The sequence below is a fragment of the Coffea arabica genome, chromosome 9c (genome assembly GCF_036785885.1).
Source record: "Coffea arabica cultivar ET-39 chromosome 9c, Coffea Arabica ET-39 HiFi, whole genome shotgun sequence".
Taxonomy (NCBI): domain Eukaryota; kingdom Viridiplantae; phylum Streptophyta; class Magnoliopsida; order Gentianales; family Rubiaceae; genus Coffea; species Coffea arabica.
In genome coordinates, this window is record NC_092326.1 from 41,420,151 (window position 1) to 41,435,134 (window position 14,984).

General features: G+C 38.9%; 3 protein-coding genes across 4 annotated transcripts; 2 read left to right on the forward strand and 1 right to left on the reverse strand.

Moving 5' to 3' along the window:
• Positions 1–680: 680 nt before the first annotated feature.
• LOC113708828 (aquaporin PIP2-4) lies at positions 681–3,122 on the forward strand. Its single transcript, XM_027231444.2, has 4 exons — positions 681–1,145; positions 1,643–1,938; positions 2,057–2,197; positions 2,667–3,122. Exons 1-4 carry the CDS (start codon positions 839–841, stop codon positions 2,787–2,789), a joined length of 867 nt encoding a protein of 288 aa, XP_027087245.2. The 5' UTR covers positions 681–838; the 3' UTR covers positions 2,790–3,122.
• A 2,243-nt stretch (positions 3,123–5,365) lies between these two features.
• LOC113708004 (U-box domain-containing protein 52-like) lies at positions 5,366–8,687 on the reverse strand. Of its 2 annotated transcripts, none has more exons than XM_072064279.1 (8): positions 8,289–8,687; positions 7,889–8,127; positions 7,747–7,801; positions 7,399–7,654; positions 7,104–7,205; positions 6,680–7,018; positions 5,795–6,552; positions 5,366–5,689 (listed from the first exon to the last, which is right to left on the reverse strand). In XM_072064279.1, exons 2-8 carry the CDS (start codon positions 7,893–7,895, stop codon positions 5,656–5,658), a joined length of 1,551 nt encoding a protein of 516 aa, XP_071920380.1. In that variant the 5' UTR covers positions 7,896–8,127; positions 8,289–8,687; the 3' UTR covers positions 5,366–5,655. The 2 variants fall into 2 exon arrangements, with proteins under 2 accessions (XP_071920380.1, XP_071920379.1); XM_072064278.1 differs by having other exon boundaries at positions 7,889–8,130.
• A 4,089-nt stretch (positions 8,688–12,776) lies between these two features.
• LOC113708532 (caffeoylshikimate esterase-like) lies at positions 12,777–14,723 on the forward strand. Its single transcript, XM_027230996.2, has 2 exons — positions 12,777–13,569; positions 14,206–14,723. Exons 1-2 carry the CDS (start codon positions 12,931–12,933, stop codon positions 14,557–14,559), a joined length of 993 nt encoding a protein of 330 aa, XP_027086797.2. The 5' UTR covers positions 12,777–12,930; the 3' UTR covers positions 14,560–14,723.
• Positions 14,724–14,984: the final 261 nt, after the last annotated feature.

Consider the following 14,984-nt stretch of genomic DNA (forward strand, 5'->3'; position numbering starts at 1 on the left):
GACCAAAGAAGAACATTGAACTTGGTTGATTATCACCCATTTGGATTGCTATTTCTTGAAATTTTTGTAGAAAAAATGTACTGTAACGATTTCATATATATGATGTTAAAATATGATTGACTTTCTCAAGTCAGATTCCAACCCCTGAATGACTTTTTTTTTGGTAAAGAAGATTGGAATTGAAGTTAATTAAGGAAAATGATATTACCACTCGTAAAAAATTCTCGGACACTCTTTTCTGTTTTTCGTCTTTTCTATCATGTGGTGAAACCTGTCGTCGGCATCTTCCACCAGAAAAACCATTCCTCTTTTTTTTTTTTTTTTTGGCCTTTTTCTTGTGGCGGTGGAATCACTGACGAGTCATGATAGAAACTCGCATCAATGCGGTGCACGGGACTAGCCGTTTAAAGAAAAAAGAGAGAGTGGGAGAAGGTGGTGGGGCAATTTTCTGGTGGGACGGTGAAAGCGAGATGCCCAAATCTTCTTGATCATCACCATGCCCACCAACGGCTAATGCTATAACTCTTGGACGGCCATTTTTCAACTTCCTTAGAAATAATTAGTAAAAAAAGAAATCCATTTTTATATCAAATTACAAAAAAAAAAAAAAAAGAAATCCATTTACCAACAAAATTTTCTTCCCCCTCCAGCCCCATATATAAATACCCCTACGCCTCTCACTCACTCACACTGCCACACACTCTATTCTTCTTCTTCACTACAAAAAGCTTTGCTCCTCCTGTTTCCCACTTTCTTTCATTTTGTCATCTTGTTGGATTCTTTTCTTCTTCTTCTTTTTTTTTTGCACAATTTTTGTTTTTCTTTTTCATTGCGAGCAATGGCGAAGGATATGGGGGTGGCAGAGCATGGTTCTTTTACGACCAAGGACTACCACGATCCACCACCAGCACCGCTGATTGACCTTGAAGAGCTGACCAAATGGTCCTTCTTCAGAGCTATAATTGCTGAATTCATAGCTACCCTTCTCTTCCTTTACATCACTGTTCTCACCGTCATTGGCTACAAAAGCCAGATTGACGTTGCCCACCAAGGTGACCAGTGCGGCGGGGTGGGAATTCTTGGAATTGCATGGGCCTTTGGTGGCATGATCTTTGTTCTTGTCTACTGCACGGCTGGCATTTCTGGTAATAATTCCTTCTTTTTTCCCCCCTTACATTGTCCACCGCCTTCCTTCGGAAAAAATAAAACAAAATATTGACTGTGAATTTTACATCAATGAGAAATTCTAGTTTAGAATCTCCCACTTATACTTAAAAAAAAAAAATTATCTCAGTCCATGAAAGTATTTTTCATATTAAACATTATACTGTATTCTATTTATAGAAAAATTATATGGTCTCTTTTGAACATTATTTCCTCGACTTGTATATCTCGTCAAGGATAAATAGTTTAAATTTTAAAAATATTTAACAATATTTAATCTATCAAAGATCAATAATACTTCTTTCATTCATCAAAAAAACCATTAGTAAATTACTTATGGGTAGAATCTCCCCTATTTATTTATAACAATGGAAACAGTTAAAACAATAAGAAGAACTAGGAAGCAATAATTGTTGATTATGCTCTCATAAAGAAAATAATATATATATATATATTTTTTTGGTATGTTTGGCTGTAGGTGGTCACATTAATCCTGCAGTGACATTCGGGCTGTTTCTGGCACGTAAGGTGTCGTTGACCCGAGCACTGGCGTACATGGTGGCTCAGTGTGTAGGTGCCATTTGCGGGGTGGGGCTTGTGAAGGCCTTCCAGAGGTCCTACTATGTCACATACGGCGGAGGAGCCAACCAGCTTCAGGATGGCTACAGCACCGGCACAGGTTTGGCTGCGGAGATCATCGGAACGTTCGTTCTTGTCTACACTGTTTTCTCTGCCACTGATCCCAAGAGGAGTGCTAGAGACTCCCATGTCCCTGTAAGTATATATATCACTGATTTGACTTCTAAGCTTCCTTAAATAATACTACAGATGAATAATGAATGAATTATGTGTTATTAACAGTTTTGAATCTGCACGATTGATTCATTTGTAGATTTTAGCACCACTCCCGATCGGATTTGCGGTGTTTATGGTGCATTTGGCCACCATTCCAGTCACCGGCACAGGCATTAACCCTGCCAGAAGTCTTGGAGCTGCTGTTATCTACAACAAGGACAAAGCTTGGGATGACCAAGTTAGTACCATACCAATTTATAGCTAGTATTATACTCCCTCCGTCCCGTTTACTTAGTCTTGATTTTTTTTTCACACAGATTAAGAAAGTGTAATTAATTTGGTTGGAAACATAAATTTAGATTAATAATTTCCTAAAATACCCTTATGCTAATAACGAAGAGTGCATTGGAAAAGCTCAATGTATTCAATGTAATGGGTTAGTATTTAATAACAATGTATTAATAATAAGATATTTAATAAGGGTATTGTAGACAATTTGAAAGATCATTATATTTCTTAATGGGAAAGTGGACTACAATTTGGGACAGACCAAAAAGAAAAACAAGACTATCAAAGTGGGACGGAGGGAGTATAAAACATTCTTAGTAGTCAATTGGCTTTTGTGCAATAATAAGTAGAGTGGTACACCATGCTACGTACTCCATGAGTTATTTATTATACTGACAAATTTCAACCACTCCTTTCAGTGGATTTTCTGGGTAGGACCCTTCATTGGTGCAGCAATTGCAGCTTTCTACCACCAATTCATCTTGAGAGCAGGAGCAGTTAAAGCTCTTGGTTCATTCAGGAGCAGCAGTTCCCACGTCTGATCAGATCAAGTCAAATGTCCTCCTCTTTTACACCTGCTCTTCCATCACCAAGAACCACCATGGCCAGGAATAAGAAAAGCCATGGCTGGCTAGTGTAATGTTACTAGTCTTTTATGTATTAGGAGGTTTTTTTCTTTTTTTTTTTTGGGCAGTGGAAGAAAGCCATGGAAGAAGTGTATTATAGACAAAGCAAAAAAGTTCGGCGTTGAAGAAACTCGAAAGGAGAAAGCATTTTGTAATCTCTTCCTTTCTTGTTCTTCAGCTATTTATTTGGGTGTGGAATTTGTACTGGTCCTCCATTTATGTGCAATGAATCTTCTTTTTACCTGGAAATGATGTCAGATATGCACTGGGCTTTCATCAAAGTTTGGCTCTGCATCAAAAACTTCCTTAATTTTGGCATTTAATTCTTGATGGCTGCGTGCGTCGCTTGTGGGAAATTTGGCAATGGTGAAATTCTTGCAGGAAACAGGAAACGTGGTCCATGGAAATGGGAATTTGAGTGCTACACGCACAAAGAAGCATATCTCTGATTCACGTGTAGCTCGAATTGAATGAAGACACACTAGTCTATTATCAGACATTTATTTCATCCTCACCGACTCGACTGGAAAAAGGGTCTTTACAAGGTGTATAGTTTCCAATCCACATCTGCCTTGTCCAGGAGCTGCCTACCTTGTCATTCACTGTATATTTTTGTCTGCACAAGCATCTTTGGCATATGACCGCCAGCTTGCTGAAACGTTCCCGGATTAATTTTTTTCTTTCCATCGACAGAAGAAATAAACACACACACAGTTAGATTAGAACCACTCAGAAGTCAACGTCAAATCGGACCCTAAAATCAGTTTAAGGGAGACCCACGGACCAACACCATCCACAAACCCACAACGTTCCCGGATTAATTGAAGAGATAATTAGAGTGAATTTGAAGTTGGTCAACACCTCTTCTAATCACATCATGTGATTTGATTTAGGAGAAGATTTGTAGTACCTTTTTCAGATGTTCAGTTTGATTGTAAATTTATAATTGTTTGAGTCATCATCAGCTACAGGCACGAATCCGAACAAACATACTCAGCCTTAACGCTTAAAGAAGCCATGGAAAGAGGGGCCCTTATTTATCATATCACATCCTAGCAAAGGTAACCACATCCACACGTTACCCATATTGCGGTGTATCTATAGGCATGCAACTTGTTCTGTGAGCTTTTTTATTTTTAGAAATAGAGGATATTAAATTCCTATATCTTAAGTGTGTTCCCAAAATTTTTTTATAAAATAAGTGAAAGAATTATGTGATATTTTAAATTAATTCATGAACTAATATTCTAAAAGAATATATGGGTCAGAAAATTTCATTTGAAATAAGTTCAAATTTTTTTTTTCATTTAATTTATTGGTGAATTTTTTTTTTTTTACTTAAAAAACTAGCAAAAAGAGTAGGAAAAAAATTTTAGTGTCGCTTTTGCCTCTACTGAAAATTTTTTCTGGCTCCGCCGCCACTGATTGTAGCTACTCCACTCTCCCCTAATATGTTAGACTGGATCAGAGTCATCTGCTTCCTGTTGGAACATTCAATCTTGATTTTCTGAAGCCTTGATGATGCATAACCTGACAAAGCCTCTGCTTCGTCTTGCAGCTGGTTTCCAGATTCCCTTTCTCTAAAGTGACCATGCTGCTAGGCATATTGATTCATGCAGTCCTCAACGTGATGATAACGAACTTCTTAGCTATGACCGGTACGACTCTCCACAAATCGTGACGCCGGAACCGATTCTGTCGCCATTGATTATACTAAACATTTCTTCATCTCATGTCATTGCCAAAGTATGGGCATGCATCTGTGGGCTTTTATTAAATCCAGCGGACCCCAATGCATCTTGGTGATCTTGGACTTTAAGTCGATTGAACCGAAGAATGTCAAATGGGCTACGAGACTTTTCCTTCCATCTCACCAGAAGCCAGTGGTTTCAGTCTCCGTGAAAGTTAATACGCTAACCTCAAAGAATCTTGCCACCTTCATGAAACCTCTAATTTTATCTTAAATATTTTAGTAAACAACTTTTGAAAGCTCTTATTTTGTAAATTATCAACTTTTTTTTAATTGTAAAGTAATCTTTTGGAGAAAACTGTTCATTGAATTTTTTTTTTTTTTTTCTTTTTGGTCTTATGGAGGGCACAAGGAGACTAGTCTAACTTGGCTAGTTGTTTATTGAGCAAAGGAAAAGGACTTCCGGTCCAAAATGTATAATTTTTTTTTTCTTTCAAAGCCCAAAGAGCTTGAATCAATTGTTACAAACCTGAACCTCGAGGGAATCCCAAAAGCCGGTATCCTTTGAAGTTCCACAGGAGACTTATAACTACCAACCCAAACCCTCCAACCCCGACGTGGGATACATCATGTGGGTCCAAAATGTATAATTCGATGTGGAAAATAATTGAAACAGCTACAGTAAAGTTGGAATGTAGAATAGTCAATGTTCTAAGAAGTAAAATATATATATATATAGGATATTAAAAAAGAATTTAAAAAAAAGTAAAACAACATAATCACAATGTCCTGAGAAGGAAGGTTATGCAAATAACATCATTGTGGTAGATTATTACTTGTGGAACATATTTTGCTCCTCTGCAGTGGAAGAGTTTCTTTCAAGTTACAGTGCGTATTAGAGCCATTTCCACTCTCTTTTTGCTTACATACTTTCTGGCTATACATGATAAAAAAAAAAAAACTTTCTGGCTATATAGGTAAAGTGTTTTCGAGTATCATCGTTACAATATCAAGAGATATGATAACAACCGATAGCAGCTACACATTGCCAGATTGATGATCAGATTATCCTCGACGTTTGCACTTATTTGTTCAAACATCGGAACACTTGCAGCAACGTTTGTCCCTGAGTTTCGGACATTTAGAAAACGTCTTCATAAGTATGCCCTACAGAAATGGTTACTATAAACACTACCACTCCTCAACTCACTAACTTAATTCTACTACTTACACAGAAGTTTGGCTATTGTTGGGAGAGGGGCCAGCACTGCCAATACCACCAAGCAAAAGATGGCCCATACTTTGATCAGCAAGTTCTCTCAGCTTGTTCAACTCAGGCAGCACAACACTGCCGAGATCAGGTCGATCCTTTCGCCTCAATTCTGAGCATTGAAGGCCTAAATTTGCCACGATTAACGCCTGCTCAACGGGCCAATCAGGCACACTGGGATCGAGTATGTCAGTGAAGTTTCCATTCTCGATTGCCCTTGCAACATGATGAGTCAACCCCATCGCTGGCTTGGCTGTAATGATCTGCAGAAGTATGATTCCAAAGGAATATACATCAGATTTAACTCCAAGCATTCCTGTCTGCTGATACTCTGGGTCGATATAGCAAAACGTTCCTGCAGCTGACGTCATTCTATACTGTGTTACATTTTCAGCAACCGAAGGGGGGACTAATCTGGCCAATCCCACATCACCAATCTTGCTTACGAAGTATTGGTCGAGCAGAATATTGGCGGGCTTAAGGTCACGGTGGACTAGTGGTTCTGGCTTAGTTCGATGAAGAAAAAGCAAGCCTGTTGCAATCTCTGCTGCAATTCGGAACCTAAGTTGCCATGTGAGAGCAGGGGTATTTCCTCTTCGATACAGACGATCTTCTAAGCTTCCATTGGGCATACATTCGTACACCAGACAACCATATTCAGGACAGGCTCCAAGCAGGAGCACCATATTTGGATGCCGCATACAGCTTAAAACTTCAACCTATATAAAATACACTTGTTTAGGAAAGGAAAGCCTAGAATTTATGTATTAAACAAAATGAAAGCAGGCTATCAGCTACTAGCCTACTATACGCATTAATTACTACTACATTCATAATTTCAATTACCTCTTGTTGGAATTGTGACCTTCCTTGGGTAGCATCTGGACGCAAGATTTTAACAGCAACCGCAGTATGATCAAGATAACACTTGAAGACAGGACCATAACCGCCTTCTCCAATCTTGTAAGATTCACTAAAATTGTCTGTTGCTGCTTCGATCTCTTCAATAGTATACCTTCTATACCTAAAGCCGCAGTAAATTGGAGGACTTTGGGCTTGGCTTGTTTGAGATGCTTGGTCTGTTTCAGACGCAGACTCAGATTTGTTCTTATCTGCCTCTTCAGCTAGTCGAGCTTCTTTTAATCTTTTTTCTTCTTCAATTCGCCAACGATGGAGCTCTGCTGCCTGCATTACATACAGATTTCCTATTATCTTAGAATCTCATATATGCACAATGTAGCTTTTTCCTTTTTGCTATTAAAAATGATACCTTTTGTTTGGCAGTTAAAGCTTCCTTGCAGGCTGTACTGTACATATCCATTGTTCTTTGCAACTCTAATTTTAGCCTTCTCATTTCTGCTTCTGCATCATCCTGTACATTTATAAGTACAACAACTGTCAGGAACAATCATCTAGATGTGATAAAACTGACAGTAATGAATCCAATTATCACCATATCCTTGTGATTGGTAAGTTAAAAATTGCCACAACTTCATTTGAGATGAGAGGAAAGTAAATTGTACGTGCTTCAACTCATCGTCTCATACTGGAAATAATTAACTTACAGTTTCAATTGAAGATGATGAGAATTCGTAGAAAGAACTCAAGTCGCTGGCCTTAGATCCAAAACGTTCAGAGCCAAAGCTACTGTCTGAACTAGTTGATATCCGTGAGGTTCGGCCCGAATCCATACCCTCGTAAAGTGCAGACATTCGATCAACGCTTGGCCTTTCAGAGCTTATGAATGAAATATCAGATTCTGATTCCGACAGGTCTCCAAACGTTTTCCCAGTAAAACCTCTTCCCCTAGCAAATGGTGACCTATTCCACGAAAGATGTTGTTAGCCCAGTTTTAAATACACAGGCCAAACTCGGAAATAATAAACAGATGATTTGCTCAATATCTAACCTACCTGATTAATTCATGGTCCTCTCGTGGGATAAAAGGTCTTCGAGGAGTGACGTCTCCTGTTCCAAGTTCATTTTATCTCTAATGGAGTTACGCAAACAAGCAAAATTTAACCTCTCATATGGTACAAAGGAAAAAGTACAAACCTCTCATAACGGGGATTTGCTTGGGACGTAGATCTGGAGACGTGCAAGTAGACCTGCTAACTTGAAATTGATCTTGCACTTGATTTATTTGGTTTATTTGGTTATAAATAGGAGAAGTAAATGGAGCCAGTCGAGATGCATTTCGAACTTGGGAGATCTTCGTTTTGGAGATAACATAAACTGTGCAAAAATCCGGTGCTCCTTTTAGTGCTGCAGTAGGGACGTCAATTGTCTTTAATCTTCTGCATCATGAAGATGAAGATGTGGTCAGATATTTAACTAGAAGAATAGTTATGTTGATTCTACAAGTCTGATAAATCACTATATATCTTGCTTGCTCTGGTGCCGATCAACTAAACCATCTCTTCAACTGATGATACAAGCAAGAGAAAAGCTCTACCTGATAAAGCCATGCCGTGATGACCCAAGAACCAAACTCTCGATTGCACCTTGGGCTACATATTCAGTTATAGCTTTGGCTATATCATTGCCTTGAAGTGTAACATCGAAGCATTGTATCTATTGCCTCAGAGGGAAAACGTTAAAAATAAATAAACAAAATAAAAGGTAAGCCAAGGATAGAAGCAGGCGGACTACGATGACCTGAATAAGATACACGGTAACTGCAAGAGCATTTCTTTGAAGAATAAGAATTCATCTTCATAAAATGCATTAAAAAGAAAGAACCAATTCCAGAACTTACATCTTTTCGCGTGCAATAGCAATGAAAGGTGAGGAACAGATCTTTGGCTGTCTTCTCAACTTGTTGATTAGCATCATTAAGTGCACACGTGTTTCCAGCTGCAATCACGTATGGCCCGAAAAAATTGTTCGTTAGCTCAATTTCTTTAATCACAGGAAACTAACTTATCAGTCGTCCACCAGGTATACAACCATTCAAAATTGAGAATCGCAATTTTAGTCTTCAAGATGGGGAACTATTTCTCCTGTCTATTGATTTGGATTATATACTGGTAGTCATCTTTTTTAATGAAAGTCAACATCTGATATCATTTCAGGAAGTTATTTACCATAGAGACCAAAATCAATACTACCACATTAAGCATTAGGTCAATAGCTCATATTCAAATATAGTAAGCCAATTGCTCCAACTTAACTCAAAAATGCATTTCATATACACTACAACTAGACCCTTCTTCAAATTTGGTGCTTTAGATCATGTGCATTGGAAAATCTTGTATCTTGTAAAGGCAGTGAACAAACTTGATTTTACATTATAATGTAAAGGGGAAAGCATTGTAGAGCTATTGGTTGTCGGAGAATAAAAGAACACATAGGATCGATCTTGCATATTCTCTCTTATTTTTTTTCCGTTTCTACATCCTCTTTTGTAAGAGCCCATTATCACAATTTTGCTTGATCAATAGAATTCGCCACAATCAAGAATGTGTGGACGTTCGTGAGGATTGAGAGAGAGAGAGATGAAGGATTACCTGCTGCTGTGGATGATGACCTGGGGAGTACATGGATGAGTATTACAGTTTGGCCTTTAACAAGCAGATTATCAACTGTCCATCTAAGGGCATATTGACTCGATTTATCCTTGTCAATAGCAACTGCAACCAGCCCATTTCTCCCCAGTTTCCTTCCTGCATTGCTTCCTTTTGAGCTAAGACCATACATTTTGTTTTTTCCCTACCCTCGTTCTGATCACTTCTGACTCATAGTAACTTTTCCTCTCAATAATACGTGACAGAAAATTCTTCTCCTTAGCTTTCCTGCGCTAAAACTCTGTAGCCATACATAAATACCTCCAAAGAATGAGAACAATTGGTAACACCACAAGTCCTTGTTGACTTCAAAATGAAAGTATTCGGGTAAAGGTTACATAGGTTACCGAAAATGTCTCTTTTGCAACGACCTTGTCTTAGAATATGAAAATATTCAATCCATACACCTTCAGACGTGGAGAATTATGTGTCTTTCCTTAAAATGCTTTGCACTTTTTTAGGATGCATTACTTGCCACCAGTTGATATGGAAATTGGTGATGGTCAACTTTTCTAGATTTCATACTCCCGCTAATAAATTGAAGGTAGATGAAACACAAAAACCAAATGTAGTGATCCATCTTTCGTTTTTGGAGCAAATGTAGTGATATTTTTATGTCATTTAACTTAAATATTGCTCAACCATAAGCAATCATCAAGTGATTGATAAAAAATGACTTCTTTTTTTTTTTTGCATGAACTAATTTCATAAAAATTAATTTGACTTTTTATTGGGTAACGATGCCCATTAGTATTTTTTGTTTGGAAAATGAGTTTATGGAAAAGATTGTCTAGTAAAAGAATATAATTTAAAACAGAAAATATATGCGCCAGCTCAGCAAGATGCATTTCGATTTTTCCTAATAAATAGGAAAAGATTGTTCTCCCGTGATGTATAACAGAAGACTACAGTCTTTGAATGGAAAATGGATTTTGACTCTTCTAGTTTCCAATTTCACTCTTTTTTTTTTGGGTAATTAATTTTGCAGAAGTTATCATTTTAGTGCTGCATTCCTTTTTCTTAACAAGAAATTAATCTTTCCTCCCGTGAGGAGTTCGATTGGGACTGGTCGTTTGTAGTTACAGCAAGGTCTTAGGATCGATCCCCACGTGCTACTGTTATTGGGTATCTTTGGGGCGAAACTCTGCCCAACCTGAGGGAATTAGCCTCCGGACCGAAAAAAAAAAAAATTAATCTTTGCTTGGAGTTCCATGTCAAAACAGTGTTTATACCATATTAGATAACAAGCAAAACATATCATCTGTCATGTCATATCAACTTAGCTAATCAAGGATTTTAGGTTACATTTGGATAGATTTCATAAGATTTTGACGTCAAGAATCACTATACGGAATACTGAAGAAGGAAACTCCGCATCTTTTCAGACTTAGCAAGGAAAGATTAACAATCGCATCAGTTATAAAAGCCTGAGGTTAAAAATTTCATGCGCAATAATGATAATCTCCAGGTGCATGAAATTGATGACTTATTCTCTTCAACTTCCTCACTTCAGTCTTTTCTGTAGAGTTGACCTAATAGGGCAGTAGTAATCATCCGTTCTCTTCCTAGGAATTTAACATCTAAGCCAGCTACATGGCCACTGAGGTGTATTAATGCAGTCTTGAGACTTCACCGGCTAAGATATCATGCATGCTTCTTGTTCCGTTTCTTCTTGGTAGTACTGGAAAGAGCACCAGATTTATCTCTTTTTCCTTTTGAAAACTGGACTGTTGCTGAGATCGGTGGATGGTTTAAGGTTATCAGCTTTATTCACTTCACCATTGCTTCCCACCTTGCAGCCTCAGTGCATCTTTGACAAAAAAATTTAGCCTCCACAACAGAAAAAAGTTCTGTTAATTGTGAAACATGAAGGAACAGAATGCTCGAGGGGGAAAAACAAGTGTCAAATTCAGTAGTCACCAAGGCATCTACATCAAGCTCCAAGTCCTCATCTCTCAGCACAAAGTTCAGAGTGAATCTTAACCACATTATGTCTTTTTTTTTTAAGATTGACAGAGTTATGTGTCAATGTCATAATGATAAGTGGCGTTGAGGATAAACAAGAATCATGTGCTTTTCACATGTAAGCAGAGATATATCTTCTACAGAAAACTCGTGGTGCATTTTGTCCAATCAGCATTTCCAAATTGACGGAGAACTAGCACCATTTTCAGGGTTATGAGACCAAATCCCTGTCGTAGTCTTTGCCTTGTACTCTCAAAATGCATTCTTTTGTTCTTGCATTGCCTAAAACTGCCTACGGACACACAGCATTTCTTGAGGAATATGAGTCCATTCCGAAGACTTTTGTATTGTTTAAAGAAAACAGCATAAAAAGAAAGCATGAAGTCTAATGACACAGGCTGCAAAATGTTTATAAAAAAAAAAACAAAAAGCATGAATCTGTAGGGGGGAAAAAAAAAGGGCATTTGCAGCAGAGTTTTATAAAGGCGAGAGACAGAGCGAGGGGCGTTGGCGGGTAAGAACCTTTTCTATTTTGGTCAACCAATAGGCAATAAAATTGGTGGATCCTCATTATTTCCAGGTAGGCTCCAAAACACCAGATCTGACCCTTCCCCCTCAACAGCTAGCATATCGTAGAGGAACTATTCGTCCAGTCCCTAAATTATTCATTTTGCAAGATTTTTACCACTCAATCATAAATTGTCTCAAACAATTCCTTAAACAAAAGAAAATGTCAAGTTTAAGGGCTTCTGTCAATTTTCTATGCTACTGGTGGCTGAATGAGGGGCAAAATCGACTGAACACAAAAATCAATAGTACTCCAAAAATAATACTTTTTCTATTCTATTGAAAGTGTCATACTTTTCTTTTTTGACTGTTACAAAATATTTGTTATGTTTGACATTTCTAATTATTTTATACTTTAAAATTTTCCCTATACCCTTCATTAATGACGCATAAAGACAAATGTAACGGAATTATTTTTTATTTTTTACTTTGATCAACACATGATTAAAGGTAAAAGTGGAACAAAAGAAAAAAATTTTTGATAGAGTGTACTATGCATAATATTTTCAAATATGACTAAATATATGGAACCGAGTATAAGGACTACAACAGTGCTATAGCATTAGTTTAGGAGCTACAATAATGCTCTAAAAATATTTGACTCATTTCTTGGGTTGCCTTCTTCTATTCGGTCGAGTTTCCCCCTTATTCCGTCACCACTAGTGCATAAATTTGACAAAAGTTGTAAACTTAAACTTAGCTTCTTCTTTTTTTTTTTGTTCAAGAGCATTTTAAAGACAATTCATGGTTGAGGGGCCAAATCGTGTAAAGCAAAAAATTTAAGGGCTGGCTGATTGTTTCCTCCTTATAGTAAGCAATAATTATACAACTATAAGTAGTGGCAAATAATGCCTGAGCTGATCACACCGATTCTGCCCATCCCCAACTCCCTAAGTTCCCCACCAGCTTAGCATATAATACTCCACGCCCCACGCTCAACGCCCAGAAACCTCCGTCCCCTACAAAATAATCATCAAAAGAAAGCAAGAAACTAAGATAATGTCCTTGCACCCAGTTGCGGAAGCTAACGAGAAGAGCCCATTTGGGTCGTTGACTCCGGAGGAATTCTACGCTCGCCATAAGGTCACTCATGGCACCGAGTTCATCACGAATCCTCGTGGCCTTAAACTATTTACTCAATGGTGGATCCCACTTCCCGATTCTGGCGAGCCCCTGATCGGCGTCGTCTGCGTCGTCCATGGCTTCACCGGCGAGTCCAGTTGGTTCGTGCAGCTCACCTCCGTCCATCTCGCCAAACAGGGATTCGCGGTCTGCGCTATCGACCACCAGGGCCACGGTTTCTCTGAGGGTCTCCAGGCTCACATTCCCGACATCAATCCCGTCGTCGACGACTGCGTAGCCTTCTTTGATGACTTCCGTGAACGCCACGTGCCTCCCAATTTGCCGGCGTTTCTGTACTCGGAGTCGCTTGGTGGGGCGATTGCGCTCTTGATTACCCTCCGGAAGGACTTGAAACGGCCGTACGACGGCGTCGTTTTAAATGGAGCTATGTGTGGCGTCAGCGACAAGTTTAAGCCGCCGTGGCCGCTGGAGCATTTTCTTTCCATCGTTGCCGCTGTGGTTCCCACTTGGCAAGTGATCCCCACTCGCGGGAGGATTCCTGAGGTCTCCTTCAAGGTCGGATTCTTACGTGAAAACTTTTTAGAGCAACTGTTTAACTACTCCCTAGTAATTTTGATGCCTTTTCAGCAATTCTTTTCTAGCAACTATTTCTCTTTTACCTCATCGGAGTAATTATTGTTAGTTTTTGGCATGATATATTGTGTTCCTTTTGGTGATTAGGTACATTGATCATTTCTGTGCAAGAAAAAAAAATAGACGCATGCTATTACGAGTACAAAGTGATATTTTATGAATTAGACCTGCATAATTAGGCTATAAACAACTCCAAATTATAACGTTAAAGCTTGATTTGATTCTGTTAATGATTTTTTTTAAGCGCATCGGAGTCTGACTTAATTGTCGTTCCAACGAGTCTTAACAAGTCGAACACACCCAATCGAGAGTAGCTTCATTCGTTTCCCAATTGAGTGGCTTCATTCGTTTGTAGGTAAATTTGAAACTTATTTAGTACCCTTTTTATGAAGTTAATAACTTTAACAAATCTTGTTCGGCATGCTCTGATTGGTTCATATGATCGTACGAGCTATATGAAAAAGAAATGGGTTTCATTGAAAATGCCGATTTGGCATGAAATTTTTCAAGTAATCGAATTATTCATCACCTATTTCTTGTTCATTTTGGTTATCAAAGGTGGAGTGGAAGAGGAAGTTAGCAATGGCAAGCCCAAGAAGGCCATTGGCTAGGCCGCGCGCTGCCACTGCGCAGGGACTGCTGAGGTTGAGCGGGGAATTGCAAGACAGGTTTGGGGAGGTGACGGTGCCACTTCTGATAGTGCACGGTGGTGATGACGTAATATGCGACCCGGCGTCTGCGGAGGATTTGTACAAACGCGCTGCCAGTAAGGATAAGACCATCCACATATATCCCGGCATGTGGCACCAGCTGGTTGGTGAGTCTGATGAGGATGTCGAGCGCGTGTTTGGAGACATTGTGGAGTGGCTTCGGACTAGAGCTGAACGCGCCGCCTCTTCTTCCTATTCCTAGTTAGATGACGAGAAATGAGAGGGGCGGAATGCCGCCGGAGAATGGTGGTTAGAGTAAATAATAATAAAGCGGTAGAAAACCCAGTCGGTGGGTGGTACTGGATGTAACGTGTGGGTACGCATTAATGATTGAACGCAGGTAGCTGCTAACCACTGCATTACTCACATCTGCAATTGCAAAGTTTACGTGCGTCTAAAAATTGAGGCTATTTAGTGTTTGGATTTTGACAAGAGGGGACTGTGTGGTTGAGTGACGATGAGGGCAATGTGCAGTCGCACGTAACAGCCCAGCCAATGTGGCCCTTAACCTGAATTTGGACAATAGCGACGGTTCGTGAAGGGTTCACCGTCTTGATTGACGGACAAAAAAAAATGTATGATTTAGTTTACAAGATACATATTGATTTTAATATATGCCGTGCATAT

What these genes read in the sequence shown, in the direction of transcription:
- LOC113708828 (XM_027231444.2), top strand. Translation starts at nt 839, where the DNA reads ATGGCGAAGGATATGGGGGTGGCAGAGCATGGTTCTTTTACGACCAAG. An exon ending in CTAGAGACTCCCATGTCCCT is followed by an intron (nt 1,939 to 2,056) that starts GTAAGTATATAT and finishes ATTCATTTGTAG; the next exon opens with ATTTTAGCACCACTCCCGAT. An exon ending in ACAAAGCTTGGGATGACCAA is followed by an intron (nt 2,198 to 2,666) that starts GTTAGTACCATA and finishes CACTCCTTTCAG; the next exon opens with TGGATTTTCTGGGTAGGACC.
- LOC113708004 (XM_072064279.1), bottom strand. An exon ending in CATCATCTTCAATTGAAACT is followed by an intron (nt 7,206 to 7,398) that starts GTAAGTTAATTA and finishes ATAAATGTACAG; the next exon opens with GATGATGCAGAAGCAGAAAT. An exon ending in GGTCACAATTCCAACAAGAG is followed by an intron (nt 6,553 to 6,679) that starts GTAATTGAAATT and finishes TATTTTATATAG; the next exon opens with GTTGAAGTTTTAAGCTGTAT.
- LOC113708532 (XM_027230996.2), top strand. Translation starts at nt 12,931, where the DNA reads ATGTCCTTGCACCCAGTTGCGGAAGCTAACGAGAAGAGCCCATTTGGG. An exon ending in TTCCTGAGGTCTCCTTCAAG is followed by an intron (nt 13,570 to 14,205) that starts GTCGGATTCTTA and finishes TGGTTATCAAAG; the next exon opens with GTGGAGTGGAAGAGGAAGTT.